This window comes from Artibeus jamaicensis, unplaced genomic scaffold (genome assembly GCF_021234435.1).
Source record: "Artibeus jamaicensis isolate MK-2021 breed Jamaican fruit bat unplaced genomic scaffold, CSHL_Jam_final scaffold_1689, whole genome shotgun sequence".
NCBI lineage: Eukaryota > Metazoa > Chordata > Mammalia > Chiroptera > Phyllostomidae > Artibeus > Artibeus jamaicensis.
The window spans coordinates 14776725-14804666 of record NW_026522029.1 but is presented as its reverse complement, the minus strand read 5'-3'; the positions used below and the strand labels follow the sequence as shown (position 1 = coordinate 14804666).

Here is a 27942-nt window from a genome sequence, read left to right as displayed (position 1 = left end):
CGTGCGACAGGCTGGGGGCAGCTGTGGGGACAGGCGGCGTGGGGAGCAGGAGTGGCTGCTCTTGTGCAACCACCCAGTGTCGGTATCTGTTGCCACACACGGAGCGAGAGCCACCCCAGGTGATCGTCAGAACAGCTGGCCCGCACGGGAGGCGCAGCACCGGGTAGCCGCAGAGCCAAGAGCGGGCAGCCGAGACAGGCGGGGACGGGATGCACGGGCCATCTGCCCCTGCAAGGTGAGGCGGCCAGTCCAGTGCCTCTCACTGCAGACAGTGACACTGGCTTTTTAGAAAGCGAAGACTCTTCAGAAGGCAGCTTTGCGTTAGAAATCAGAGGGAGCCTGGGCCGGGTCGGCCGAGCCCCACCTGGAGGCACTTGGCGTCCGGGGCCGACCCTTTCCTCTCCCAGGTGCAGCCTGTTTGCGGCCCCCGTGGCTGTACCAGCGGGCGATGTTGCTTAGAGGCGAGGGTGGGCTTCCTGTCGACGTCGCACCCACAGGGAGGCTGGAGGGTCTGGGCCCCGGTCCCATTCTGTGTGTGGCCGCCCACTGGGCCGTCCCAGCACCAGGGAGCGGTGAGTGAGAACGTCCCGTCTGCTTGCAGGTTCTGGCCGGGCCTGCTCGTCATGTTGGGCGCTCTCTGCCCTGGCAGCTCGCCATGCGGCATTTCGACACACATAGAAATCGGTGAGTGCCGGTGACCCGCCACGGCCTTCAGGACACCGCATCTGTCAGGGAGGCTGAGAAGTCCGTCCTGCTTGCGCTGCTGGCCAGTGGGAGCAGAGAGGAGGCGGCCAGGACTGCGGACGGTCAGGGTGGGCTCAGCGGAGGGAGGGCCTTGGGGCTTCTGCGGGTGGGGAAGAGTGACCAGCCAGGTCACCAGAGGCGTGTGAAGCGGAGCCATGGAGGGGAAGGGGCGGTGAGGGGTGGACGAGGGCAGTGAGGAATCTAATGTTTCCCGGGTACGTGGGGATGGCCACGTGCAGCCACAGGAGCGGGTCCCCTGGGCCAGGGGGCTTTCAAGGTGGCCGGCTTCGGGAGAGCAAGGAAACAAGGGCGTCTGCGTGGCCCCTGGCATTCGAGGTGCCGGGGTGACAACAGGCGTCCGGGACGGGGGCAGGGGTACCTGGAAGTGGGTGACCGGGATGCCGAGAGGCGGTTCTCACGTGACAAGGACCAGCCGAGCGTCTCCACCAACAAGGAAGGGGAGTCACTGGTAAGGTCATGGGGTGCGGTCACCTCCGCAGCAGTTCCCACGTTAACTTCAGAGGGGCCTGAGTCCCGCAGGTAAAAACAGCCCCGTTCTGTAGCTGCGCCGCCTCTGGGAGGTGCTGGGCGGACCCAGAACAGGAACAAAACTGAGTCCATCAGTGCTACGTAGACCCCGGCTCGAGCAGGCCAGCACTGCGGGGGCGCAGGGCCCTGTGGCTTCAAAGGGCCACGCGTCCAGCCCCTCATTTCACAGGTGAGAGGGGACAGACCCCGGAGCTGCCAGCCCTGACGGCCGGTCCCATTTTCTCTCCGTGAGACGCTCATGGGTGATGGCGGAGGAGAGAAACCGCACTGTGCTCAGCCCCCGCCCTGCTGTGGCCTGTGTGGCACCCGGCCCCTCGACTCCTCTCCCCCAGACAAGGGCAGTGGGGATTCCTGACACGGTGCAGGTGCCCCGGAGGGGGACCAGTGTGAACTGGGGCTCTCAAGTCTTTAAATTGTCTGCGCTTAGAAGTTAGCATGACAGATGGAAGCTGAAATTTCAGCAAAATCAGATCATTGCCCGCCTTTCATCAGTAGCTGAACAAAGGTCCTAATAGACTGATATCTACTAAAAACAAAATAGGTTAACAGATCCGCTATCTATAAATGTGTTTGTGTGAACGTAATTGAGAGCAACTTCTAATGCACAATTTTGAAGATTTTCATATAAAAGGAAACTAAAACTTTTTTAAAAGACAAAAACATAAAGTTTTTATTTTCTCAATATAAAAGCTGCTTCTTTTAATTTTAATTTTATTTAAGATTTTATTTTTTAGAGGGGAAGGGAAGGAGAAAGAGAGAGAAACATCAATGTGTGGTTGCCTCTCACACGCCCCCTACTGGGGACCTGGCCTGTAACCCAGGCATGTGCCCTGACCTGGAATCAAACCTGCGACCCTTTGATTTGCAGCCTGAGCTCAATCCACTGAGCTACGCCAGCCAGGTTAAAACTTCTTATTTACCAAGTTAGATAGTTTTATAAATATCTCTGTTCACATCTTCTCCAGCGCCCGAGCGGCTGGCCGGCATTCCTGCCAGTTAGCTAACAGAACCGCCCTCCCCCGGGGGTTTGAGTCAGCCCACCCGCAGGCCTGTGGACATGGGCCATGCCCACGGTGCCGAGGCATCTGGGCTTTGGGTGGTGGCGACTGTCAGGCTACAAAACTGGACACAGAAACGAGGTGCCACCTTCGACTGGCCCTGCACACGGACGCTCCCCATCGGGTGGGGTGGTGCCAAGAGCACGAGGGTGTGTGGGTGGGGCGGGGCCCTGCTCTGTCCTCTGACGGCTTCCGGGGACGAGAAGATGCTAGAGGATCACAGGCCCAGGCTGCAGTTTGGGCCCCCCCCGTGGTGTTTCCCACTTGGGGGTCCTCGCCCTCCGGTGGGGCTGCTGAGCCCTGGTGGTCCCGTGGTCCCGTGGTCCCGTGGCGGTGGGGCCTCCGCGCCCTGAGCTTCTTCCGCCGGTCAGCGCAGCCCTGCTGCGGCACCAAAGGTGGGCCTGGTTCATGGGTTACAGGTTACATTGTGTAAACGTGTGAGTCTGTGACAGTTGTGGCTGAGGCCAGGTGTGCACGAACTAATCTCCATTTCCCCCTTCTGCGACAGTTACAGCCATAAAACCACATGCGTTCCTTTTAAAACGATGTCTGGGGAGCCCTGTTTGGCCGACGGTTGAACTCGGCGGATCTGTGTTTCTTTCTCAGGCCACAGAGCCCTGGACTTGCTCCACCTCCAGGACGGGCCCGTCGACTACAGAGAGGTACCGTTGGGTCTCCTTCCCGGGGCCTTCGTTGTCTGTCAGAGTCCCAACCGGCCCGAAACCACACTTTTTAAAGACATTTCTATTTCTTTGTAAACCATAAGTACTTTGGGGCTAAAGGTGCATGTCCCCTGCAGGTGCACTTGAACCCTTTCTGATGATATCGTCGAAATAATATCATCGAAATAATTTAATGCTGGGTATCCTAGTTTGGACAAACACTTGGGAGAGAAATTCTAAGAATGGCGCATCTTTTTGCATTTACAAAGAGAGGCCACCGGAGCTCGGTCATGCGTTCCCCACTCTCGCCTGTGTGTTACACGACGATTGTGTCACTGCAGAGAGAGGCGTTGACGGCGGGGTGTCCCGGCAGGTGCGCCTTCTGGTCCCTCCCGCCCGTCCGGGGCCGATTATCTGGGCTCACCTTCTGCCCTCCTCCAATTAGACCATCTGGCCATACCCACTCTTCGACTTCTATGGCCCAGCGATGCTTTGGGACAAGGACAATTCCGAAGCCCTCGTGTTTGATGAAGGAGGTTAACGCTCACTCCCTCTGCGGGCAGAGTGGGGTCACGGGGTCACCCGCCGGTCGTGCTGGCCCAGCGTGGACATGGGGAGGCGCAATGGCCGAAGCCGCTTCCAGCTGTTAGTTCTGAGGTCCCCGCTCAGCAGTGTCACTGCCCCCCAGAAAAAGGCAGCATTTACTTTCAATTGTCATCGGCTCTGACGCCGACAGAGACTAGGCAGGAGAGGGGAGGAGCCAGAGTCCACTGGATTCACAGCCCGGGCTCTCGGTCCTGCCGGTGCCGAGCGGTTTTCTGGGGTGGGGGGATTCCCTGTGCCTCACTGACTTGCCGCAGGGGGACTGCCGGGCCCTGCCCCCTGCCCCAGTGCCAACTCACCCACCCCCTTCTGATTCACGGGGACAGTTCAGGGCAACTCTGCCTTTTATAATATCATCACCCAAGCCCTTTCCAAAGGTGGGTGAATTATTTTTTAATCTCCATATGTGGGAACCCTTGAGGATTTTCTCCCTCTGAAGCTGCCCTTTGGTGACCTCTGGCTCGATGGTCCAGTCTGGGAGATGCCACAGGGGGGTGGCCCGGAGGGGGCTGGCCAGCTGCACAATGGTCCCCACAGGCCGGCGGCTCTCAGCCAGCTCTGCACATCCCAGGTCTGAGTTTGCTTGATTCTGGGGTTTTCTTGCGTCACAACATCCACAGGTGCCTGCTCTTTAGAGTCCTCGACTTATGCTAACCAGACTGGCTCAGGAAGGGTGCGTAAAGCTGGGAGGCCAGTGTGGCAGGGACCGTAAGGACCGAGCAGACCTCCGCTGTGGTCGCTGTAGCCGGAGTTGCTCCCTCCCCGGGGAAGCCGTGGAATGCGGTGTGTTTGTTGGCCAGGAAGCCGCAGCCCTGCCTACCCGGCTGGTTTGGCCCCCGCCTGCTCCGCCCGCCCCGCCCCAAAAACAGGTTGTGACTGATTACAAAACTGATAACTTGGGGTGAGGGGGAATTCTCAGGGAACCAATGTCAACGTTTTGCTTTACCTATTTTTAGGCACTTTTCTGCATTTATTAGCACTTACATATTACACTCTGCACACTGTTTTGTAACTGACTTATCTTTTTCATTCACTGTATTAGAGATGTCTTTCCACGTCAATAAAGATCCTCAGAGTAGTTTTCAACAATTACCTATTTCCCTATTACCCAAAATGTGCCATAATTGATTCGACCCATTCCCTATGTAATTTTTTTGAGGTAATTTAAAACCGATGGTTGAAATAGACAGGTAGTTCTCATAAGCCCTTTGTCCAGTTTCCCGGAGTTGCTGACCGCTCGTCCCGGTCACTGTTGTGTCCTCTCGCTGCACAGTGACCCTCCCAGAGCCACTGTGGTCCAGAGTGGCCTTTGACATGCCACCGCGTGAGGCTCAAAGACGAGGACATCCTGGTGGTCTCGGGACATCCATCCAGGGCTCCCGGGCCTGGGTCCCCTGTTGTGCTTCCTGGTCTGTACCCTCTGAACTCCTCCAACCTGAAACGGCTCCTCCAGCCCCATCTTCAGTGACCTTGACATTTCAGGAAGGAGCAGTCCAGCGCCTCTCTAGGCCTGAGCTTGGCTCCGTCTGGTGGCACGTGGGGGTCCGACCCTGCCGCAGGTGTTTTGGTAGGAGTGTGGTCAGACGTGGAGGTGACGTGACATTGGGAGGCCGCCAGGTCACCGTGTGCCATGTCTGGTGGTAATTTTCATTTCAGCTGCTGCATTTTGTTGGGAACTTCTGTTCGGTCCATCCTCAGAGCTCCCACTTCCTGGCCGAGGCGCGCTTTGGTCTGTGGAGCGTGCTGGGCAGTGCTCGCTGGGCCACGGGGGCACCGGGCGGCCCACGGGGGCTCCTGCACACTGGCTGCTCGTCCCTTTGAGCCTCTCCCAGTGCCCACTGTGATCGGAACCTGGGTGTTGGGCTCTGAGACTCGGGGTCCCATTCAGATCCCGATTCAGTTGCTGCTTCTGATACGAGTCAGCAAGGGAAGGGCCGGGGACACGTCCACTAGCTGCCGACTGGGGTGGAGGTCAGGGTCCCCCCCGCCGTCCCCAGGCTAGGAGGAGTGGCACTTGGCCTCTGCTAAGGTCAGAGGGCAGGCAGCCTCCCCTGACACCACCCCAGGGGGACAGCAGCGGCGCCTGTGCCCTGGGAAAGATGCCCTTGTGGGCTGACAACCAGGGTCAGTCGTGGGGGCAGGACTCAGGGGTGCAAGTCTGCCCCCCCCAGCCAGACCTGCTCCAGTGGGAGCCCGCACCTCCACGGGGCTGGGGAGGAGGGCGTCCAGGCCCCCCACCCGCCCTAGCCCTCGGCTGGTGGGGAGGGGCCCGAGTGTTCAGCAGGAAAGAGGCTGAGGCGGCTGGAGGCGCGTTGTGCTGGCTCGCACGTGAATTCTGGTGTAGCTTCCGCCCCCGCCCCCCACCGTCCTGCCAGGAAGGTGCAGCGTGCCCCTAACCACCGTGCTTCTGCCCCCAGCTGTTGCTTGAACATCGGGATGCGTACCAGGCTGGAGCCGTGTTTCCCGACGCGTTCTACCCCAGCATCTGCGAGAGAGGTGAGATGGGTGGGGGTGGGGGGGTGGCGACTGCGCAGCCCACAGTGCTGGGTCCGTGACTCAGCCCCTCGCCGCCTCGTCTGCGGGACAAGCCCCTTCCACTCCAGCACAGACGTTCCCAGTTTGTTTCCATGCTCCCATTTCACCGGTTCCCCCAATGCCGAGCGAAATTCTGTAATTATGACGACTAGGACAAGGGGCTTCGATGGGGCGGACAGCCCTGCCGGCCCTGGGTGGGTGGGAGGCCCCAGCGTCCGCTGCAGGAGAGCAGGTGCCTTGGCGAGTCCGCTGGCTGCTCAGGGCAGGGGTGTCGGGCTGGGGGGGTGTCTGCCCGGGCTGATCCTGGGTTCATACTGTGTTCTGCACAAGGAATTGTGAGCACTGTCTCTGGGAAAACTCTCAGCAGAACCAGTTCTTAGTTACGACCTACCTGAAAGTCATTTTCGGAAACGCCCGTGACTCAGGGTGGGGTAAGGCACTGCCACTTCAGCGACAGCGTACAGACATCGGAGCCGAGGGACCCGAGTGGGGGCACATGGAGGTGGACAGTGGATGCCGGCTGTCTTCGCTGCCCTTCTGTGGGGACAGAGCAGCCCCGGGCCCTGCTGGCCCACTCACGTGGTGTTCGGGGCCGTTCCAAACAAGCAGGACAAATTCTAGGGCCCGAAAGACGTGGGAGCCTGTCTTCCACTCTGTGAGGGAGGCTGACTGGTGGACATGGGATTTAAAACACACAGTTTATCTCTGTAGCTTTAGGGCCCAGGTTGGAAGCCACTTCTGTGGCAGCCTGGGGGGCGGGAGAGGTGCCGAGAGCCAGCTTAGGGTCCCTTCCATTTCCCGGCTCTTCCTTCCGGAGACGTCCTTCGATGCCACAGAAGAAACTGCGAGGCTCCAGGGGGCTGTGGGGGGAGGCAGTGCCTTGGTTGGGGGTGGGGATCTGACTGGAGTCTCCTTAAACACCCCTGAGCGCTGCTTGTCCCCGCAGGGCGCTTCCACGAGGTGTCTGAGAGCACCCACTGGACCCCCTTCCTCAACGCGAGCGTTCACTACATCCGGGAGAACTACCCCCGTCCCTGGGAGAAGGTAGGCAGGTCCCTCATCCCAGAAACTAAAGTCCTGCCGCTGCCGCTGCGTTGACCTCATTTGTAAACACTGCCCTCCCCCCCAGGGTCACTGACCACTGGGCCGCGGTCAATGCCAAACACAGCATGTGGGCCCAGCAGGTGGCTCATTATCGCTCGAAGCAGCTCCTTTGAAAAGTTCAGGGTGTGGCACTTGGTCGTTTTTTGGTCTGATACCAAGTGACCTGAAAGCACTCCCAACACAAGGCACAAAGTCCCTCGGCTTTTGGAACCAGACACTGATTTCTCGTTAAGTGTCGATCATGGAGATGAATTCACACTCCTTAACACGCCCGATGGGGTTAATGTGGAATGACCTGCGCCCCCGACTCTGGTCGGCTTCTGCGGCAGGACACGGAGAAGCTGGTGGCCTTCCTGCTCGGAGTCACGTCTCACATGGTGGCAGACGTCAGCTGGCACAGCCTGGGCGTCGAGCAGGGGTTCCTGAGGACCATGGCAGCCGTGAGTACCTGTCCCCCAGGCTAGTGACTTCACGGGAGGGCCCCCCAACCTGAGGTCACACAGGGACCCTTCCCAAGGAAAGCGGAGCTTCAGGTCGTCCACACCACGTGGAACCGAGACTTCCTACCCACCGCACGCTTGCTCGGTTTCCGTCTTCCGGGGACATTCGTCTGCTCAGGCAGAGCAACTGGTGGGCACTCGAAGCTGCAACGGATGTGGTGTGTCACTTTAGTCACAAACGATATTTGAGAAATTTTATGTTTTTTTTCAAGCTGTGAATCTCAGTAAGGATACAAGTACCGGCTACTTGGCTCTGTTTAACAGTAATAGCTCCGCGTGTTTGGGGTTTCATTTTCCTTTTTAATTTTCTGTATGAAAATGCCATATCCCCAAGGTGACATCGTGACCTTCCCCGGTGACTCGGCTTCCGGGAGTCCACGCTCACTCACCGATGCCGCTCTGCAGGGAGTGTGACTGGGGGCGCAGGGGAGGTGGCGCGGGGCGTGTCCTGGTACCGCCCGGCTGCCGGCGTCCCGTCCGCCCGTAGACGCAGCCGTGACGTTGGACGTTCCGCCGAGCGCTGGGCCGCCCCCGCAGTCCGCCTGCTGGGGGCGCAGCTGTGCTCAGACGGTCCTTTCCTTCCTCAGATCGACTTCCACGGCTCCTACTCCGAGGCGCACTCGGCCGGAGACTTCGGTACGGTTTACCGCAGTGGCCACTCTCTCTCGTGGGCGCTGGTGTCCAGGTGGGGCTCAGTGGCCGCCGTGTTCACACGTGCGCTTCCTGCCCGACCTGGCCGGCAGCTCAGGCCCACGGGTCCTTCTGTGGCAGCTCACCTGTGCTGCAGGCAGTCAGCGGGCAGCTGTCCTGAAAAGTTGTGTGTTTCTGGTATTTGTTTAAAAAAAAAAAGCCACGTCTTACTGGCTTCCGTCATAACTTCAGAGACACTTTACTTTTATATCATATAAGTTCGTGAGGGTAGCGACCACTGATACATTAACCTTACATTGGCAAATGCAGTCTTTTTTCTATAGCAAATTACCTTCAAATATTCAGACCAGGTGGGGAGTGGCGTTCACTTAAAAGAATGCTTGTGGTCCCTCTTAAAGTGAAAAGCTTTGGTTATGTGGGTGATTTTTTCCCTTAATGTGTCACTAGTGATGATTTTAGAAGATCCATGTCCATAAAGACACACTTGTCCCTAAAACAGCATCACAGAAACCCGTGACGGTGCCGGGAGCTGAGGGCTCGGGTCTCGCAGACTCGTGTTGGGAGAGGCTGCTGCCTGTGGTCCCTGACCCGCCCGTGCCCTCGTTTTTCTCGCCACAGGCGGCGACGTGCTGAGCCAGTTCGAGTTTAACTTCAACTACCTGGCGCGGGACTGGTAAGCGCGGCGCATGCGCTGGGGGGCGTGCCGGGGGCTGGACCCTTTCTCTCCTGGAAAACAGAATTTACAGCGAACTCAGGGGTCCTCTGCTTTGTAGGTCCTGAAACACGAAACTGCAGGTTAGAATAGTGTAAGTGCACTCACAGGGCACCCGAGGACAGCTGGCCTTGGCGGCCCCGGGAAGATGTAGTTCCATTCGCTAAAAATGTTGCGAATTGTAGCAAACAGAAAAGATTCCATATTTATAGAGAAGAAATATTAAAATGACACACCACCCCCGGTTGAAGCAGCAGATCGTCATGCGTCTTGTGTCTTGGGAGCTGCAGACCAGACGGTCTGTCTGTTCTCGGGCCCATGGAACCACGACTCAGACAGAGTCACTTAAAAAGTCTCCCTGTGATGCGGCTGTTCTCCTCGTAGCCCTGTCACTGTGCTGTGTGCGAGCTTGCAGGTGTGGCGTTAGCAACATTCACGCTTCAGAGTCTTGGGGCTGCCGGCAAACCAAGCCTTTCTCAGGCGACCGCGGCCTTCTCTCTAACTGTGTGTGCTGCCTGCACACTGGCCGGTCCGGTGTTACGGTGGCTCCTTGCTGGTCGCCGGCATTGTGTTTGTTTTCCTTCAGTGTTTGCTAAGCTCTCAGAGGCCCCTGGTCTGTCCCCCAGCGCCAGGGCGCGGAGGGTCCCTGGGAGTGGTTGGTGCCTGCAGAGCCCGGGGCGGGAAGAGGCCCAGGGCATGGCCGGTGCCCAGCCTGTGCCTGGTCCAGCTGCCTCAGAACGAGGCAGGCCCAGGGCCAGCGAGTCACTCACAGGGCACCTGAGGCCAGCTGGCCTTGGTGGCCCTGGGAAGAGGTGACAGCAGCAACGTGGGGGGGTTCTAATGTCACACATGGCGCCGTCTGCACGAGGTCAGACGCCCATTTCCAACGGCGCATCATGGGGTCTGGTCCTGCTTTGGTCCTACTCTGGAGTGGGAGTGGAACCAAGTCTGCAGAGGCCTGACTCCGCCCCCCTGGCCTGGGCCCTCATTAAGCTACACTCCGCCCTGTGGCTTCCGTGAGTCCACGGGCTGCCCAGGCCAGGGCGGTGCCCCTCTCTCCCATGCCCAGAGGAGCAGAGGCGGTCCTCTGCCGCCCTCGTTCGTGGGTGGGGTCTATTTCCGGCCTCGCAGCAGAGGAGCTGGCTTTGAGGCGCCCCACTCAGGGGCGCCCACGTTGGTCGTCTCCGCATCCTGTCTCCTGCACGGCACGCAGCCACCGGAGCTCTGCCAGGTCCCCGCGGTGGCAGGACCTCGAGGGGGCAGGAGCTGGCCCTCCCCCTCGAGTTCCTCTCAGAGTTTCCAGGTTCACTTTGTTTTGGGTCTTTGGAAATTTTTCACTTTCTCCCTAGCTTGGTGATTCACATGAAAAATGTTTGTTATTTTGTCTGGCCTTCGAGCTATTTTCATGGGAAGGACCGTCCCTGTGCTCTTGTGAAAACAAGAACCAGACGTGGGTGGGCTCTGCAGTAGGTCCCGGTTTCACCGGCTGTGATTTCTAGCCCGTGTGGTCCCAGGGCTTCGCCATGAAGGCGGGAGGCTCAGGTCTGTGACGGCCGCTGCTCCTCCCTCCCTCCGGGGAAGCGCCTCGTGTCCACGCCGGCGCCCGACCGGGAATTCTTTCCGGCGCCTCCCGCCGTGCGCGGTAAAGGCAGGTGTGAGCGGCCATTCTGGGTGTCTTTACAATGGTGATTCTTGAGACTAATTCAACTGGATGGAAAGAAAATGCTGTCCAGTGTCCCCGACTCTGAGATCACAGGTCACAGAACCACACGTCCCTTGTCCCTTTTACACTGCCCTGCTTCGGACCTTCGCAGACACGTGTTGAAGACCCCAGGGTTTGCTCCGCCGCGTGGGCCTCCTGTCTGTGGGTGGGGGCGCTGTGGGGATGCCGGCCTGGGGGGGGCACGTGGGACCCCGTGGGGAGCCCTCGGCGAGGCTCTGGCCCTCAGTGCTCGGGGTAACCGGCCACCGACGTCACTGCTGCTGGTTCCATCTCTCCGCTCGCCCAACATGTCCTCCTTCCCGCTGCCCTCCTCAGGTACGTACCCGTGGAAGACCTCCTGGGCATCTACCAGAAGCTCTACGGCCGCGAGGCCATCAGCAGAAACGTCATCGTGGACTGCACCTACCTTCAGTTCCTGGAGATGTGAGTGCGGTCCGGGGGCTCCGCCCGGACAGTGGGCTTCGGTTTATGGACTTTGCGGCTCCGAGGTGGCCACACGACAGTGGACACGTGTCGGGGGGGGGTTTCCTTGTTGTTGCCTCGGTCTTTGTGGGAGCCACAACTCACGGTCGCCCTGTCGCTGTGTTGCAGGTACGGTGAGATGCTGGCCGTCTCCAAGGTAAAGGCCTCAGTCCCCGAGCCCGCACGGGAAGGGCCGCAGACGTCCCGGGAGAGGCGCCCGCCTCGCTTACTTAGGTCCTGGTTTTCCTCCTCTCTGCCCCAGCTGTACCCCACTTTCTCCCTCAAGTCCCCGTTCCTGGTGGAACAATTCCAAGAGTACTTCCTCGGCGGGCTGGATGACATGGCGTTCTGGTCCACCAACATCTACCGCCTGACCAGCTACATGTTGGAGAACGGGACCAGGTGAGCCGCTCCCGCCCTGCCACCGGTCCCCAGTCTCGGGGACTCTGCTGAGAGAGGGGAAGCAGAGTCTCACAAAGTGCCCGTCCTGTTCCCATCAGAGGAACCAGAGCTCGGCCAGGCCCCCCGGGGTTAGATTTGCGGATGTCCCTGCAGTTTCAGGGGCTGAGAGGCAGGCGTTGCAGAGCCTCTGGTCTCCAGAGGCAGCTCGGCGTCCACCCCGCGCTGAGTCCCCCCTGCTCCACCAGGGAGAAGCCTGCGGCTGGAGGGCCAGCTCCCCGCAGCGGGCAGCCCCACTGGCCTCTCAGGGTTCGGGGGTTGCAAAGGGTCCGTCAGCCGACCCAACCCAGCACAGGAAAGTGACGAACGCATGGTAAAGTCTGGGCGCTGTTGGAATTCGGTGCGTAGCCCAGACGGGACAGCGGTCACCCTCCGGCCCCTTGGTCTTCCCAGCATGCCCTGGGTGGGCGTGAACAGAGACTCGGGCGGCAGGAGGCCGTGGAAACAGGGTCGTCCCGCTTCCTGCTGCAGTGGGCCTTGGGCTCTCCCAGAGCCTCCGCAACGTCGGGCGGAGCCAGGGGCCTCTCGGGGCACGTCTCCAACCTGGCACGGAGTGTGCAGCCCCTTCTGCGCTGCTGCCAGAGCAGGGCTGGCCGGGGGGCAGCGAGGGCAGCCCCTCGGGGAGCTGGGGCAGGCGAGGTCCGCAGCAGACGGAGAGGGGCGGGCGGGCAGCAGGGTCCGCGGGCAGGGGTGCCCCCGGCGGCTGTTCCGGGAACGGGCAGGGTCAGGGTTCGCAGGTCCGAGTGGCTGCGTGCGTGGGTGTGGCTCTGGGAGGCCGCACCTACAGGTGCTCCTTTGCCCTTCACTGGGAGAAGTCCAGCGACCTTGACCGTTACCGTGTCCTATGTGGATGTGAGACAGTCCTCTCCGATGCCTCACCTGCCCTGAGCCTGGGGCGTCCTCAGTGAGCCACCCTTGGGCAGAGATGAACACCCACTGCCAGTGTCATTTTTAATAGTGACGTTCACCTCGAGCGAGACCTTGAGCCCTGGGTTTTCGGGTGCTCACACGCAGTGGGGAACTGCCCCCCACCCCTGGCCCCTCGAATCATCCCCACGAGGCTGAGCCTCCCAGGTCTGTGTCCTCCTCTGTGAGTGGGACCCTGAGAGCAGCTCCCCATCAGGGGGCTGTTGGCAGCGGGAGGGGGGTCGCTCTCCCCGGGGTTCAGCGGGGCCGCGAGTGTTGGCTCTGGCGTCCCCGGGAGGAGGGACCCGGCGGACAGGGGAGGGCGAGTGACCTGCGTTTGCCGGCTCTGTAAAGCCCGTGCCTGACGACCCGAAGCGGGAACACAGCCGCGGTGCTGGCCTGCGGGCCGGCCGACCCAGCGCTCGGGGGACGTGCGACTGGGCCTGGTTCTCTGATCCAGAGAAAGCGAGTGAGAAGGAAGAGATTCCTGTCTCTGGGTCCTCGTCCTGATACGTCGAGGTAGAAAGTTTTATAAATCACGTGCGTTTTATATGCACGAGGAAACACTCAGAACTTAGGGGCCTGCACGGGAAATGTGGAGGAGGAGGCAAAGACATAGACTGTCAAAGACCTCTGTGACGGAAGGGGAAAATGTATGTTTTCACGTGACAGCCACTAAGAGTAGGTTATCTTCCGGAGCAAATTGTCGCCACCAGGAAGAGGTGGTTCCCGAGGCACTGGCGAACTGACGGTGGTCGCGGCCTCAGCCAGACCCCGGCTGACACCAGAAGCACTTGCCACGTCCCGCTTGGCTGTTAGGGCGTCAGCCTCCTGGTGGCAAAGGAACAGGGAGTGGGGACAAGTCCTCCCTGGGCAGGAAGCTGTCCCAAAGCCCGGTGCCCGACTGGCCGCTCCCTCCAGCCTCCACCCGCCCTGGTCCCCGCACCTGAGTCTGAGTCGGCCGACATGGGGGTGGCCGTGGGCAGGGCCACTGTGTCATTCTGAGATCTCAGCTCTGCCGCCCCCATCTGGAGAAAAGGCAGACATGCCTGACTCGCGTCACTGTGTCCCCAGGGACTGCCACCTGCCGGAGAACCCGATGTTCATCACCTGCGGCGGCCAGCAGAACCGGACTCGCCAGAACAGGTGAGTGTTCCAGGACGGGCCACAGAGACAGGAGCTGGCCCGGCGGGCGCTCGGCAGACGTGGAAAGGTGACCGTAGACAGACAGACAGAGCAGCTCACATGCCGGGCCCGCCCTTGACAGCCGTCGACTCTCAGCAGGTCGCCGGAGGCGGGACTGTGTGTGAAGTGTGCACGAGGGCGGGTGTTGGGTCACGGGCGTCCGTGAGCTGCTCCGCCAGCCTGCGTGGTGTCCTCACCATCGCCCTAACTGCCCTCACTCGTGAACTTGACCCAGACTTCACGCTGGAAAGGCAGTTCCCGGGGAGGACGACACGTGTGCTGGGAGGAGGTGTCTTGCCAGGCCCAGGTGCTGGTGTCGTGACCCTGTCAGTGCCCTTGGGGACACGTTGCTGCAGGTCTGGGGGGACCATGGGGTCAGAAGGAGATGAGCAGATGGGAGGGGTGGTGACTGGAGCCGTGTGGCCCCGCAGGGCACAGCCCAGAGCACCAGCGGCCGCACGGAGGCTGTGCAGGTTCCCCGGCTGTAAAAATCGGAGTCCAGGGGTTGGCGCACTCATGGTGAACGGGACAGGGCCCTGCTCCCATGTGACGGGACCAGAGCCGGTCACTCTGAGATGGGCCCTGGCGTGTCCTCACCCAAACACAGGGGAGCTTTTTGGAGAAGTGGTGTCTCAGCTGAGACAGGAGCTGGGTGCTCGTTAGAGGGCTTTGCAGCAGAGGCCCCGAGTGAGAGTCTAGGGCCCCGCGGTTTGATTTGCTGGGGCCAGCTGCCACCGAACCCAGTGCCTTCACGCTGGGCTCACGGCCTCCCGTTTGTCAGGGTCTGACCCTGGTCTCACGGTGGCCCTCCCAGTGTTCCTGCCACCAGCTCTCACGTCAGTCTCCCTGGGGTCTGTCCAGCCCCTCGAGGCGTCGGGTGGAGGGCGGGTTAGAATGCGCACACGTGACAATGTCCTTCACTGCACGGCTGCTCCAGCACGTGGTTGAAGGTGCATCAGCACGGCCACGCCAGCCTCCCCAGCAGCTGCCTCCGAGTTCTTGTCCGTGCGCAAAATCCCGAGACGCCTTCGCTGCCTCTGACCTGAGAGGAAGCCAGACCGTGCGCGCTGGAGCGCTGAGGCTGCGGGCAGGGGTTTTCGTAAAGACACACTTTTAACTCTGGGCGCGTGTTTACCGAAAGGTCTTGGGGAGCCCCCAGGAGGTGTCTCTGCACCACTGCTCCTTGGCATCGGTGTTTCGTCAGCTCTCAGGGCTCTGCCCCGTGACCGACCGGGGCACAGTCTGCGGCTCGGTCACTTGTCTCCGTCTCAGCCACTCGGCTTTTATCTCTTCCCAGCAGTTCACACGTGCAGAAAAGTGACTTTCATAGGAATCTGACTGCATCCCTCACCAGGGAGACCAGGAAAAACATAAAGCACACCAAGCGAGGGGTGGTCTTCAGCGTGGACTCCTGGACCTCGGTAAGCGTTCTCCGCTCTTCGCGGAGAAGGGGCCGTGGCCTCCTGCGGCCCCCGCTTCTGTGGCGTTGTCGGCTGTGTGGTCACTCACAGACAGTCAGGGATGGGTGCCAGGCCAGCAGGTCCTCGGCCTCCAGATCTGGTCTGTGGGACGTCCTGAGATGTGAATCCTGATCCGGGGCCCTTGGCAAGTCGGGCAGAGCCCTGGGTGACCCTGGGCCAGTCCTGCTTTGTCCCTTGTGTGCAGTGTGTGAGCAGTATCACAGGCTCCCCAGGCAGCGCCCCTCACTGAGGGACTCTTGGCATACCTGACATGCCCAAGGTCACCTGTAGGTGACAGACTGTCCGGGGGACAGAAGCGAAAGGGAAACAGACTGACCTTTAAACAGCTTCAGTCTAATGGGGCTGGTAAGTTAATTAACCATGTGGGAGTGGGGATTTGAGGGGGTTTGAGGGCCTTGGCCTCTGAGATGAACATTGTATCCCTGCTATCAGAGGAGGCTTCGTGGAGGAGGTGGCTTTTCCAGGAGGTGGCTCCTGGAAAGTTCCAGGATCTCAGAACCTGAGTGGCCTCGTTTGCCTGGGACACAAGGCGCCGTGAGAGGGAGGGTGGGAGGCACGGAGGTGTCGGGCCGTGGACGGCGCCCGATGGCCGAGAACGCTGTAGGTGCCCTGAGTGGTGAGGGAGCGGGACAGGGCCGATGTCATGGTGTGTGGCCTGTGCGGCCACTCAGAAGCCGGCGGCCGCCCCTCCCGGGGCCGCGTCCTCTGTTTAAGGCTCTGCTGTCCGCTCCTCCAAGTTCTCCAGCAAGGGCCGTGGCCTCCTCCTGCTGCACGGTGTGGTTTTGACTTGCAGTCTGTCCGTCCGTCTCCAGTGCGAACGGGAAAGCTGTGGGGGGGAGGACCTTGTGTTCTCGGCCCATTGTGAGGCCCAGTGCACGGCAGGAGCCTCGTGACGGTTTCCTGGGTGAATCGGAGCCCAAGCCCGGCAGGCTGAGGACAGGCCAACCACGGGTCACCTGCCAGAGGGCTTGGCGTGGGGACACGGAGGTGCGGTCACGGCCTGTGGGGCTGGCGCCCCTGCACTGCTGTCCTGGCTCTGAGCCAGCTGCCTGGGGGCTGCTGGGGCTCTTGTTGGTCCGGCCACCCCTGAGTGGGCGTGGGGCTCTGCCCCCTGACCTCGGGGGGATCTAGTACTTGGCCACATCGGTCTGTGCCTGTGTCTCTACAGTGACCATGTTAAGAACAACATAGCATTGCAAGTTGGGGGGCTTGTCCCCCAAATTCTCTCACACGGAAAGGGTACATATATGCAAATACAATTACAGCCCTAGGTGGAATGCACTCGTCTTTTAGGAAACCGTTAGTCCGTAAACAACGGTTTTGCTGCCCTACCTACTGCCGGTCACTGCTGGCGGTCCCGACTTGGTTGGCCGGGGTCGACTCCCGGTGAACGCTTCCCTGCGGCACCAACACCAGGGCGGTGACGACTGGTGCCCGTCAGTGGGGGAGGCTCTGTCACCCCTCACCGCCCGTCTTGGGCGATCTTTCCTGGTGACAGGTGCAGACAGCATCATCTTTAGCGCCTGTGGAAACGAGTTTCCTGTGCACCTGGGTCCAGAGCCCAGCGAGCTGGGACCTGGGGAGCTCAGCGGGGCCGGGGTTCGGTGGGCGGGGCAGAGGGCTGGGGGCCGGCCACGCCCTCGCCTGACGGCCTCGCCTCCGTTCCAGGACTCCCTGTCCGTCATGTACCGGACTCTGGAGAGGAACCTGCGGATGATATTCACGGGCAGCTCCCAGCGGCCCCGGAACCACGTGTCCAGCCCTCTGGCGTCTTACTTCCTGTCGCGTCCCTACGCCAGGCTCGGCTGGTAGGTACGAGCCCCGTGTTCGCACCACTGTGTCATCTGACCGGCGCAGCGAGTGGCGCCCGTTAGCACCCGGTGTCCACTCAGTTCACCGTCCGCAGAGACGCCACCTCGGCTAAGTCTGCGCCGCAGTAAAACCACCTCCTTGGCATCTGTCTTTGTGTTCAACCACCTCACCGGACCGTCCACCCTGAAGCGCGCGGTCCCGGGGAACGTGTCAGGCGTCGGTCCTCGGGGACACCTTGCTGCCGGTTCAGAATCGTCTCTGAAGTTTCTGAAATGCCTTCTTTAAATGGCACGCGTCATGTCCAAGTGACACTGCATTTCCTCCTGGGGTCCCTCCTGTGTCTGCCCCGGGCCCCGGGAGTGGCAGGGGAGGCTGGCTTCCTTGTGGACAGTGGTGGCCTTCCAGAACGTTACAAAAGAAGGCCCCAGCTGGCCTGGGCTGGGCTGTCGGCCACCCTGGGGGCGGCGGCTCCTTCCCGGCCTCCTGCCCCGCCCAGTGCAGGGCACAGCAGCGCCACCGTGTGGCCAGTGAGAACTAGGACAGATGAGTGACTCCCAGAGTTTCCAGGCTGAGGGAGACATTCCCGTCACTGGTCACAGAGTCTTGCTTGCAAATGGCCATGTGTGGGACAGTGGCGTCTGTCCCAGCTCCGGGCAGGCTCTCAGCTGGGGTGGGGGTCAAGGACCACTTCCCACAGCTCGTCTCCTGCAGACAGACTGGCAGGCGCCGAGCTGCCCAGAAGGCGACCCAGTCTGCTCTGCCCGGGTCTGCAGCAGGGTGTCCCGCCAGGGTGCCCGGCGGGGGCCCAGAGGCCTGGGCTGGTCCGGCATCGTGGTCGGTTGGTCGGTGGCTTTCTCCTTGGCGAGCAGGGCTGACTCACACACACTGGACAACCTCAGACTCAAACACAGCGGCCGGGCAGGACGGCAGATGGGCGAGGGGCGCTAGGCAGGGGGATGAGACCCTCTCACCCGGGGCTCCGTGGACACTGTGACAGGCCCTCTTTTTGTCCCTGCAGGGTGATGACCTCGGCCGACCTCAACCAGGACGGGCACGGCGACCTGCTGGTGGGCGCCCCGGGCTACAGCCGCCCCGGCCACGGCCACGTGGGGCGCGTGTACCTGGTCTACGGCAGCGACCTGGGCCTGCCCCCCATCGACCTGGACCTGGACGAGGAGGCCCACGGGGTCCTGGAGGGCTCCCAGGTGAGCAGGCTCGCGCTTCCCGCCAGCGACCATGTCACTGTGTCACTCTACCGCTGAGGTTCGGTCTGACGCTGTCCACGCACACACACACACACACACACACACGCACACGACCCGGAGATGCTCCAAGCGGCCAGGGCGGCCGTGATGACCTGGCAGTGGGACGCCACCTGTGCTTCCTCACGTGACTGTTGTATTTCGGATGAGTTCTGGCAGCGGATTCGGAGAAGCGGGAGAGCGCAGGGTCCTGGCTCGCGTCTCGCGTAATTGCAGTGCTGATCGGGACGGAGGCTGGCGCTGGGCCAGACTCTGTGTGGGACCCACTGCTTTAGGGGGTCGGCCCCACCGCAGACACCGCGTGGGGGACGTCCAGGTGACCCGCACGGAGGTGTGTGAGTGGTGGGGGAAGGCCGGGGCCCGGAGGCGTTCCTCGGGGACATCACTGGCACAAGCTGGGCAGGCAGAGCCGGCCGTCACAGGTGACGGACTCCGGTGGCGCCGCGTGCTCCCTGGGTCAAGCCCCAGGAGGAGAAGGGACCTGGGTTTGGGTCACATCGAGGCCCCTGTCCCAGGCTGGCCAAAACCTCCTGCTCTGGCTTCAGTGCTGGAGACACAAAATAAAACAGGGCCCCGGTCCTGAGCGTGTCAAGTGTGGCGGTTTCCGATCTAGTCCAGGCTCCCGAGCAGGGAGCCCTGGGTCCGCTGGGAGTGAGTGAGCTGATTGGCCAGAGGGTGAGGTCACACCCCCACAGGGACCCCCTCTGGAAGCTTCTGATGCCACATGAAGTTCCACAATAACTGCCCCACCTGTGCTCCGCGACATTGGCACCGGTGTCACAGCGCCGTGAGCTGGGGTCCTTTGGGCCCCGTGGACACTCAGCTGGGCGGCCCCACTGTGCGAGGCAGGGGACCCCGGGCCCTGTCCCCCGGGAGCCCTGGTTGACCCGAGAGGAGGCCGAGGGCAGCGTGGGTGGGGCTGGGAGCCGGTACTCGGGCCCTGCTCCCAGCTTTTCTATGACCTTGTCTGTGAAATTGGGAGGGAGAGCCCAGGCCTTGACCTGTTTCAAGGTCACTTCTCTGGGAATGACTGACCAACCCGCAGGGGCTTGTTGGTGGGGAGGGGACGTGTCCTCAGCTGTTGTCCCCACGGACCCCACAGGCTCCGTGCCCCGAGAACCCTGTCTGGTTTATCGGTTCCCACTGTGCTCGCGGCCCAGGTGCCTGCGCTGTGCAGCGCTTGGCCGGCTGGTGGCCCGCAGGCTCTGGAGCACGTGCGTCCGGCAGCTCCTGCAGCCCCAGCCTCTGAGTCACTTTCCGTCTCAGCCAATTCCAGACAGTGGGAGAAAGATCTAGAAAACCCACTTTGGAAGAAAACTGTCCCCAAATGACGGAGTTTCCGTCTGTGAGCCATGGACGTGGGGATGATCAGAACGCCTTAGTCCCGTGGTGTGCTTAGAATAGCGTGCAGGACAGTGTCCCCAGCAGAACTTCTGGAACTGCAGCAACGGGCCAGGCTGTGCCGCTGGTGTGGGAGCCACCGTGCCCACTGGCTCTGCGTGTGGGAGATGTGGCTGGAGCAGCTGCCTGTTGTGGGTGTGCTTCCTGGGGACACGCAGTTCTGTTCCCGAGGCCACAGGTGACTGCGGCCCAGGCCGTCCCCTCCCGGGGACTCGGTGGTGCTGTCGGAGCCGCGACTTAACCCCGGGGGTCACCCTGTCCCTTCAGCCCGCAGGTCGCTTTGGCTCGGCCTTGGCCGTGCTGGACTTCAACAGGGACGGCGTGCCCGACCTGGCTGTGGGCGCCCCCTCCGTGGGCTCGGCACAGCTCACATACAAAGTAAGGCGCGCGGTCGGGGGAGGGGTGGGTGGGGGATGGGAGAAGCCCCAGGCGCGGCCAGTGCTGGACGGAGCCCCCACAGACAGCAGACGGGGGCCGGACACAGCGTCTGGGGAGGGTGACCTTGGGCCCCCTTCGGGTCCCTGAGGTGACCTCAGGTGCCTGGCGGCGCCTGTTCCCGCCTCCCCAGCCTGGGGTTGACCTCGAGGGTCCCACACCCAGCAAGCGTGTTGCTCTTCCCTGTGCGTTGAGTGGCATCGAAGGTGACGAGTTCCAGGCGGTCATAGCTTCCGGCCACCCCGGCAGAGGGGACTCCGGGTGCTGTCCTGTCTGGCACAGACCCGGCCCCTCCTCACACTCCCTCCCGACCCGTGAACCACGCCATCCCCCAACCTGCAGGAGGGAGGGCACGTGTTGCTGGGGTGCAGTCATGTGACCCGGGTGGGAGCCCAGGTGTGAGGTCGGCAGAGGGTTGTGAGTGGGGGGCAGGGTCTCCCCACTGCCCCACAGAGCAAGGCCCTGGGCTCAGCGGCAGACGCTCCTCCAGGGTGGGGACCGGGGGCCTTGGGGCAGAGACTCGGTTTCAATGCAAAACCAAGCGCGGCCGCCCAGCAGCAGGGGGCAGGGTGGTGTGTCAGCCCGGGGCTGCTGCCCGCGGGCGTCGCAGGGGGCCTGACCGCGGGCCTCTTGCCATGGGCCACGCCGACCTCCCCGCCTGTCCTGGCCCAGGGCGCGGTGTACGTCTACTTCGGCTCCCGGGAGGGAGGACTCTCGCCGTCCCCCAACGTCACCATCTCCTGTCAGGTATGTGCCCCCGGCCCCCACCCCCCACCAGGTGCAGGCGCCCCAGCTGCTCCGGGAGGTGCACGAGGTCTCCGTGTCCCCTCAGGACACACACTGCAACCTGGGCTGGACGCTGCTGGCCGCCGACGTGAACGGAGATGGCGAGCCCGACCTGGTGGCCGGCTCCCCCTTCGCGCCGGGCGGAGGGACGCAGAGGGGCGTGGTGGCCGCGTTCCACTCCCGCCGCGGCCGCAGCAGCAGAGGTAGTGGTCTGGTCCCCGCACTTCTGCACCCGAGTCGCCTCCTTTCCTCCTCGTGTCCCTTCACCTGGATTTCCTGGTGCCCCACCCCCACGGGTGTCCTGTCGGGTGACGTGGTCAGAGTCAGCACTCAGAGAGGCCGACCTGTGGGTCCAGGCCCACCTTCATCTCCCTAGGACAGGGCAGGGACCCCCGGCACCCGGGATGCTCTCGGCGTCCGAGATGGGCCTCTCAGTAGCATCCCTCCTGCCACGGCATTGAGCTTTAGAAATTTCTCGCGTGGTCTGTGGGGCCCGGGAGGGGCATCCGGGAGTTTCTGGCAAACACCCCTCCGTGAGCCTGTCAGCCACGCAGGAGCGCCCCCCCTCCCCGTGCAGCGAACCTGACCGTGGCGGCGGCCGACTGGCTGGTGCGGGGCGAGGAGGACTTCGCCTGGCTGGGGTTCGCCCTCCACGGCGTCGGCGTGGAGAACAGGACGCTGCTGGTGGTGGGGAGCCCCACCTGGAAGAACGCCAGCAGGTGGGTGGGCGCGGGTGGCACCTGCCCCCGCCGGGCGAGGTTCAGGGCGACGGGCTAAGCGGTCCTTACCCCGCGAGGAAAAGCTAAGGCTCTGGGGCAGGGGTGCAAATTCCCCCGGAAACTTGCCGGGGCTGCTGCCGCGGGGAAGGCCACCGATTCTGCCCCCGTCCTGGAGCCGGGAGTGCAGGGTCGAGGCGTCTGCAGAGCTGGTTTCTGTGGAGGCCTCCTCCCTGCAACCTCCCAGCCCATCCCCAGGGTTCTTCCCCTCCTTATACGGTCACCAGGCTGGGCTGGGTGTCCCTGGGCTGCGGTCATCGGGGGCAGAACGGCAGGCCTGTGCCTGAGGACCCGGCACTGGGCTCCCTCTGCAAGCCCCTCCCCATCCCATGCCCGGGTGGGGACAAGTGTGGGGACCAGCTCCTGACCCCGTGCCCACCGACACTCTGTGCCCTGCGTTCCAGCCTGGGCTTCTTGTCTCGCACGCACGACAAGCAGCAGAGCCTCGGACGGGTGTACGGCTACTTCCCGCCGCGCTGCCGGAGCTGGTTTACCATCTCCGGGGACAAGGTAGGGCGCCTGCCTGCCCTTTCCCGCCCTTCCCCCCACCTCCTCCTGAGGACGGGGACACCCAGGGCACGGACGTGCTCTGAGCTGCATTTCGGTTCATCCCATCTCCCAGGCGATGGGGAAGCTGGGCACCTCCTTGTCCAGCGGCCACGTGGTGATGAACGGGACCCGGAAGCCGGTGCTGCTGGTTGGGGCCCCGACGCACGGTAGGTCCTGAGGCCCCTGGCCGGTCTCCAGGGGGCGGGCTGTGCACCTGGTCAGTCCAACCTGGGCTTCCTTTCTCACGAATACCCAGCTGTGTGGCCTTGGGGAAGGGACTTGCCCTCCCTGAGGGGTAGTGTCACCATCTGCCCAGAACAGACGGTGACCCCTTCCTGCAGCCACACGGGAGGGCAGCTGGTGTGTCTGGTCTCCTCTCCCGGCCGGGGCTGGAGGCCCCCAGAGTCTCACGCATCAGAACCCAGAACGGGCCCCGGAGTGCCTGCTGTAGGCGGAGCCCGAGGGAGAAGCCGCCTCCACCTCCCTGTGTCTGGGCGGGGACGGGACCGAGCGCTCCAGCTGCTGCTGTGTGGTCACCCAGGAGCTCAGGTCCCTAACAGAAGTGTGACAGGAAGGGAGTAAGGGTTTCTCTCAGGTTACCCCTGCTGGACCTGCGGGGCTTCATGCAGCGCGTGACAGCAGCGCCCAGGGCAGGCGCGGTGCTTCGTGTGAAAGCACCCAGTGCTGAGTGTCACAGCAGCCCGCGTCCCCGCGTCCCCACCGGCTGCTGGCTCTGCCAGCGTCAGGTCTGGTTCCCCATTGGCTGCTGTAAAATGAACGGAGGTTGTCGGGGAGGGTGAAATCAGCCATTCGTTCACCCGCAGCCCCGACAGGTGCCAACACCAGTGCCACCAAGAGGGCCACCCGCCCGCTGCCCTGGTTTCTGGGAAGGTGCTTGTCTGTGGCATCAGGCCTGTTCCGGACGAGTGTGTCTGTAGGCAGACATCTGAGTAGCTCTGTTTGAAACCGTCCAATGAGCCGCGTGCTCAGGAAACATGCACTTGGCCTGGCGCCGGCCCAGGGACACCCGATGTGCACAGTGCTGCCGACCTGGTCTTGTCACCGGGGGATTGTTCGAGGGAGCCTGCGGTGGCACGAGGCAGGCTTCCCGGAGGAGGGGACACCTGAGCCAAACGCCACAGGACGAGCTGTGGTTGGCTGGCAGGGCGGTCGGGTCCAGGCAGACCACACTGGGTGTGGTGGGTGGGACGGGCGGTGGCCCCGGGCGAGGCTGGAGTCCGGACTCCACCCAAAGGGCCGGGGGTCAGGGCAGGGACTCGGGCGGTTTGGGACCTGGGAACGGAGGCGGTGCGGCAGGCATCCTGGAGGTCAGGGGGGCGGAGGGGCAGCTGCCTGGCGGTGTCATTGGGTTGACTGTGCCGGGTCTCGGAGCCCCAGCTGCTGCGCCTGCCTAACCACCGTGCGTGACCAGCTTTGCTGCCGTGGGACCTGCGTCCCTCAGGGCGGAAGCCCAGAGCGGGAGCGGGAACCCGTCAGTGCCCTACGTGCTGCTGCCACACGTGTGAGCAGCGCCCTGACGTGTGGTCCATTTCAGACGACGTGTCCAAGATGGCCTTCCTGACCATGACCCTGCACCAAGGGGGAGCCACTCGGATGTACGAGCTGACCCCCGACTTCCAGCCGTCCCTGCTCAGCACCTTCAGCGGAGACCGCCGCTTCTCCCGCTTCGGGGGCGCCCTGCACCTGAGCGACCTGGACGGCGACGGCGTAGGTAGGAAAGGGAGGCCCCCTGGGCCAGGCCCTGAGCCCCAGCTGGGTCGGTGAGGCTCTGCCTTCGCCACTGGCCCCTGGTGGCCCAAGGACCTAGAGGCAGAGTCAGGTGGGACCAGCGCCAGGTGTACGAGAGGCAGTTGTCCTTCTCGAAGGAGATGACGGCAGGGCCGCCACCTGCTGATCTGGAAGGAAGCCAAAGCCTTGACTGTCCGGGCAGAGTCGCCCTGCGATGACCCATGGGAGGCAGGGCAGGAGGGGCCGAGGGACATGGGGAGGGGGCAGGGAGCAGCCCGACCCCCCTCGGCTGGTCTCGCTCGCAGATGACGTCATCGTGGCGGCTCCCCTGCGGATAGCAGACGTGACCTCCGGGCTGATCGGGGGAGAGGACGGCCGCGTCTACATCTACAACGGCAAACACACCGTCTCTGGCGACGTGACAGGCAGATGCAGGTCCTGGGTGTCACCGTGTCCGGAGGAGAAGGTAGCGTCCTCACACACACCGACACCACGGGGCTCCCCACTTCTGCCGGAACCAGGTCCCGGCATCCGCAGCCCTCGCTGCAGGCCCGCAGGTGCGGTCCAGTCAGACCCGGGGTGAAGCAGGTCACAGTGGGATGAACTGGCATTTCATTTACATGAAATGTTCACATGTGAACATCTTCGCACATCTGTGTTCTGAGCCGAAGTCCCCTGAGTGGGATTTCTGCAGTCGGGGGCACGCACACAGTTGAGGCGTCTGCAGAAACACGGATGCGGAGGGCGAGGGTGTGGGTTGGCCGTGGGAGCCCCGCCCGGGCCGGGCGACGCTGACGGGCTCCCTTTGTCACCGATTTCAGGCCTGGCACGTGCTCACCTCCCCGGAAGTAAGTGCCTCCCGAAGGAGGAGAGACCGCGCGACGGCCTCTCGACTCAGTTCGAGCTGATCAGATGGTACCGGGTGTCTTTCCGGGGCCACTGTAACCCCAGACTCTGTCCCACAGGCAAGCTCGAGGTTTGGGAGCTCCGTGGTCACTGTCCGGTCGAAGGACAAGGTGGGTGCCCAGCTGTGTTTCTGACTTGTGTCTGTCCCAGGGCTGGAACTTGGGACGTGCTCCTTTGGTTTGCATTTTTTAAACGATTTTATTTTTAGAGAGAGGGGAAGGAGGGATAAAGAGGGAGAGAAACATCAATGTGTGGTTGCCTCTCACACGCCTGCTACAGGAGACCTGGCCCACAACCCAGGCATGTGCCCTGACTGGGAATCGAACCCGTGACCCTTTGGTTCGCAGGCCAGTGCTCAGTCCACTGAGCTACACCAGCCAGGGCCTTTTTGTACCTATTTCTGATTTTCTTTTTCACTTGAAAAGTAGAAGAGCATACACACTAGCACCACAGACAGGCCGTGGTTCCAGGAGCAGCCCCCTTGACCCTGCAGCGGCGCCCTGGGCAGCAGGCCGGCTCCCCCGGCTGCCCCCTTCTGGCCAGCTCACCAGCCAGAAATGGTCACTGCATGCGTGAATGACTGAAAAGCAGGGGGCTTGGTGTTGCCGTCCACGGGTGTCACTGGGACCCAGGCCGTCCAGCTGCTCCTGAGACTCTGTCCCCTGAGCCTCAGGTGTGTGCTGTTGAGCACCTGGGCTGGCACTGCGGTGTGAGGTCCTTTGTGACCCGGGGACAGAGGGACACACACCCGCCTGCATGTCACTGGCCGCCCTCTGTGGCTCCTCCCACACAGGTGCGCGCACGCGCACACAGAGCTCCACGCTCTGCGGCGAAGAATTGGTCCAGATACAGTGTTTGTTTTACGGTATCGCCTCGGCCCTCATCCCCGTGGGTGTCCCGTCGCTGTCTCCTGCTTCCCCCGTCACAGGCGGTGTGTGGTGCGCGTTCTTGTTCGGCGTGTCTGTGCGGTTGTGCAGACGCCCTTGGCTGCATCACAGGCTGCACGCACCCTGAATGCTGACACTAGTGGGTACGGACGGCCACAGGGCTCCGGTCGGACCCCACTGAACCAGCGCCCGCGCCTGTTTGGGGAGAGGACGGGGCACGGGGCCGCGCCAGCGTCTGTGCGGCTGAGGAGTGAGATTCTGCCCGTGGGAAGTGAAAGAAAAGGAAGGCCATTGCCAACCCTCACGGGCGTGCACCCGGCTGAGAACCGCCCTGAGCTCGCCCCCTAGCGGCCACCTCTGCACACGGCCGGGGCTCAACCCCAGGGAGGAACGAGCGGCCCAGTAACAAAAATCCAGCATTAAGTACAAGCGATGGATTGTTGTTTGCACAGGGAGGACTCTCAACTGGTCTGGTCCTAGGACTACTTTATGCCCTAAGCTTGGCTTCCACTTAAATTTTACTCATTTCCCAAAATCAGACAGCATCAAGAACTCAGGTGCACATCCCCCACACATCCACCCACGCTGACTCCCACCAGCTGAGGAGGGTGCACACGGCCACAGTCCCTACCTCTTGGGGCGAGGTGGGGGACGCAGAGGCGGTCAGAGCCCCCAGGACAGGTGCGACGTGGCCCTGCCGCCCTCCAGGGTCCGGATGGAACCAGGGCCCGGCCCTCACTGGAGCAGTGCTTCGGACACCTCAGTGGGGGCAGGGCGACAGGAGCAGGGCCGCCCTGGGCCCCGGCGTGACAGGGCAGTGAGGTCCCTGCTGCAGGTGCACCTGCCTCGTGTCCCTTCTGTCTGCGGGGACAGTCTGAGGACTAACGCCAGCTGTGTCTCCACAGAACCAAGTCGTCGTGGCTGCTGGAAGGAGCTCCTTGGGCGCCAGGCTCTCCGGGGCCCTGCATGTCTACAGCCTCCGCTCAGACTGACGCCCTGCCCCACGGCCCTGCCCGTGTCCCCGAGGCGTCCCCAGGGGGGCGTTCTCGTGGACCAGGGGGCACATCCCCTGAGCCTCGGTGGACCCCTCGAGGAGGCAAGGCTCCTGGGAGGGCAGACACGCACGGCCGGACTGTCTGGACGACACAGGCTGCCACCCTCGCTTCCTCTGCGGCTAAACCTGTCCTGCTCGCTGCCCGTGCCTGCTGACGTGTGCCGCCTGCTGTCCCTCTGGCTCCCTTAGGAAACCTCCACGCGGCTCCACCAAACAGTGTCCTCTGAAGGTGGTGACCCCTCCTGTCAAAGGGAAGCGGGGAGCATAGGGAACGGGGAGAGTTAAGGGGAGCAGGGTGGCGAGCCGCTTGGTCCCGGCTTCCTGTGGGTGCCTGCCTTCTCCATGGGGCACGTAGTGAAGGGCCAGTGTAGAGACCAAACATCACTGTCACCTGCTTCTGGGGAGGGGGCTGCGCTGACACCTGATGAACTTAGGGACCCTCCAATCCCAGGTTTCAGACCCCACGGCATGTGAACTGGTGCCCTGGGTTCTGTCGTCTTCAGGAAGAGCCTCCCTGAGACACTGCAGGAAGGGGTGGGGCGGGAGAAAGGGACGGTTCGGGGACACGGGGGTCCGGGAGGAACTAAAGCGCAGGTGACTGTGCACGGGCAGACGGGCCGGCGTGTCCCCAGTGGCCGTGCAGAAAGCGCAGGGGAAGGTCTGTCACCCAGGACGCAGACGCCGCCCTGCCCCATCACGCAGCTGCACATCAACAGGCGTGTTCACATGTGCCCGTTCTTTACTGGGGGTTAATTTTCCTCGATGCCTGAACGTACCCGAGAACAAGCGCCAGGTGGGGAGGTTAGTAGTAGCTGGAAGCAAGTTTCTCACGGGAGTTACAGGACTTCACACTTAGCCCCTGACCCACCTTCACAAACGATGTCCCTGGTACTCCGGTCAGCCTGCGCGACAGAGCTAACACAGGACAATGTCTGTCCCAGTAGGTGGGCTAAATTTTCAGTGTCGCCTGTAGTTCTAAGTTCTGATTCTG

The 27942-nt window shown here is 62.4% G+C and overlaps 1 protein-coding gene across 3 annotated transcripts; it reads left to right on the top strand.

Moving 5' to 3' along the window:
• Nucleotides 1–70: 70 nt before the first annotated feature.
• Nucleotides 71–27911, top strand: GPLD1 (glycosylphosphatidylinositol specific phospholipase D1). Of its 3 annotated transcripts, none has more exons than XM_037152947.2 (26): nt 72–235; nt 602–684; nt 2958–3013; nt 6034–6112; nt 7098–7195; nt 7585–7695; nt 8343–8391; nt 9025–9079; nt 11157–11264; nt 11433–11460; nt 11566–11705; nt 13743–13814; nt 15154–15274; nt 17003–17142; nt 18165–18351; nt 20077–20187; nt 20917–20991; nt 21077–21233; nt 21608–21749; nt 22211–22316; nt 22429–22522; nt 23911–24087; nt 24410–24570; nt 24926–24952; nt 25070–25120; nt 26803–27911. In XM_037152947.2, the coding sequence occupies exons 1-26, from the start codon at nt 210–212 to the stop codon at nt 26887–26889; spliced, it is 2541 nt and encodes an 846-aa protein (XP_037008842.2). In that variant the 5' UTR covers nt 72–209; the 3' UTR covers nt 26890–27911. The 3 variants fall into 3 exon arrangements, with proteins under 3 accessions (XP_037008843.2, XP_037008842.2, XP_037008841.2); XM_037152946.2 differs by having other exon boundaries at nt 15151–15274; XM_037152948.2 differs by lacking the exon at nt 24926–24952 and having other exon boundaries at nt 71–235; nt 15151–15274.
• Nucleotides 27912–27942: the final 31 nt, after the last annotated feature.

Excerpts from the sequence above, each read along its gene's own strand:
- GPLD1 (XM_037152946.2), top strand. The coding sequence starts at position 210 with ATGCACGGGCCATCTGCCCCTGCAAG. Across the intron at positions 20,992-21,076 it reads ACGTCACCATCTCCTGTCAG|GACACACACTGCAACCTGGG; the intron begins GTATGTGCCCCC and ends GTGTCCCCTCAG. Across the intron at positions 22,317-22,428 it reads TTACCATCTCCGGGGACAAG|GCGATGGGGAAGCTGGGCAC; the intron begins GTAGGGCGCCTG and ends CCCATCTCCCAG.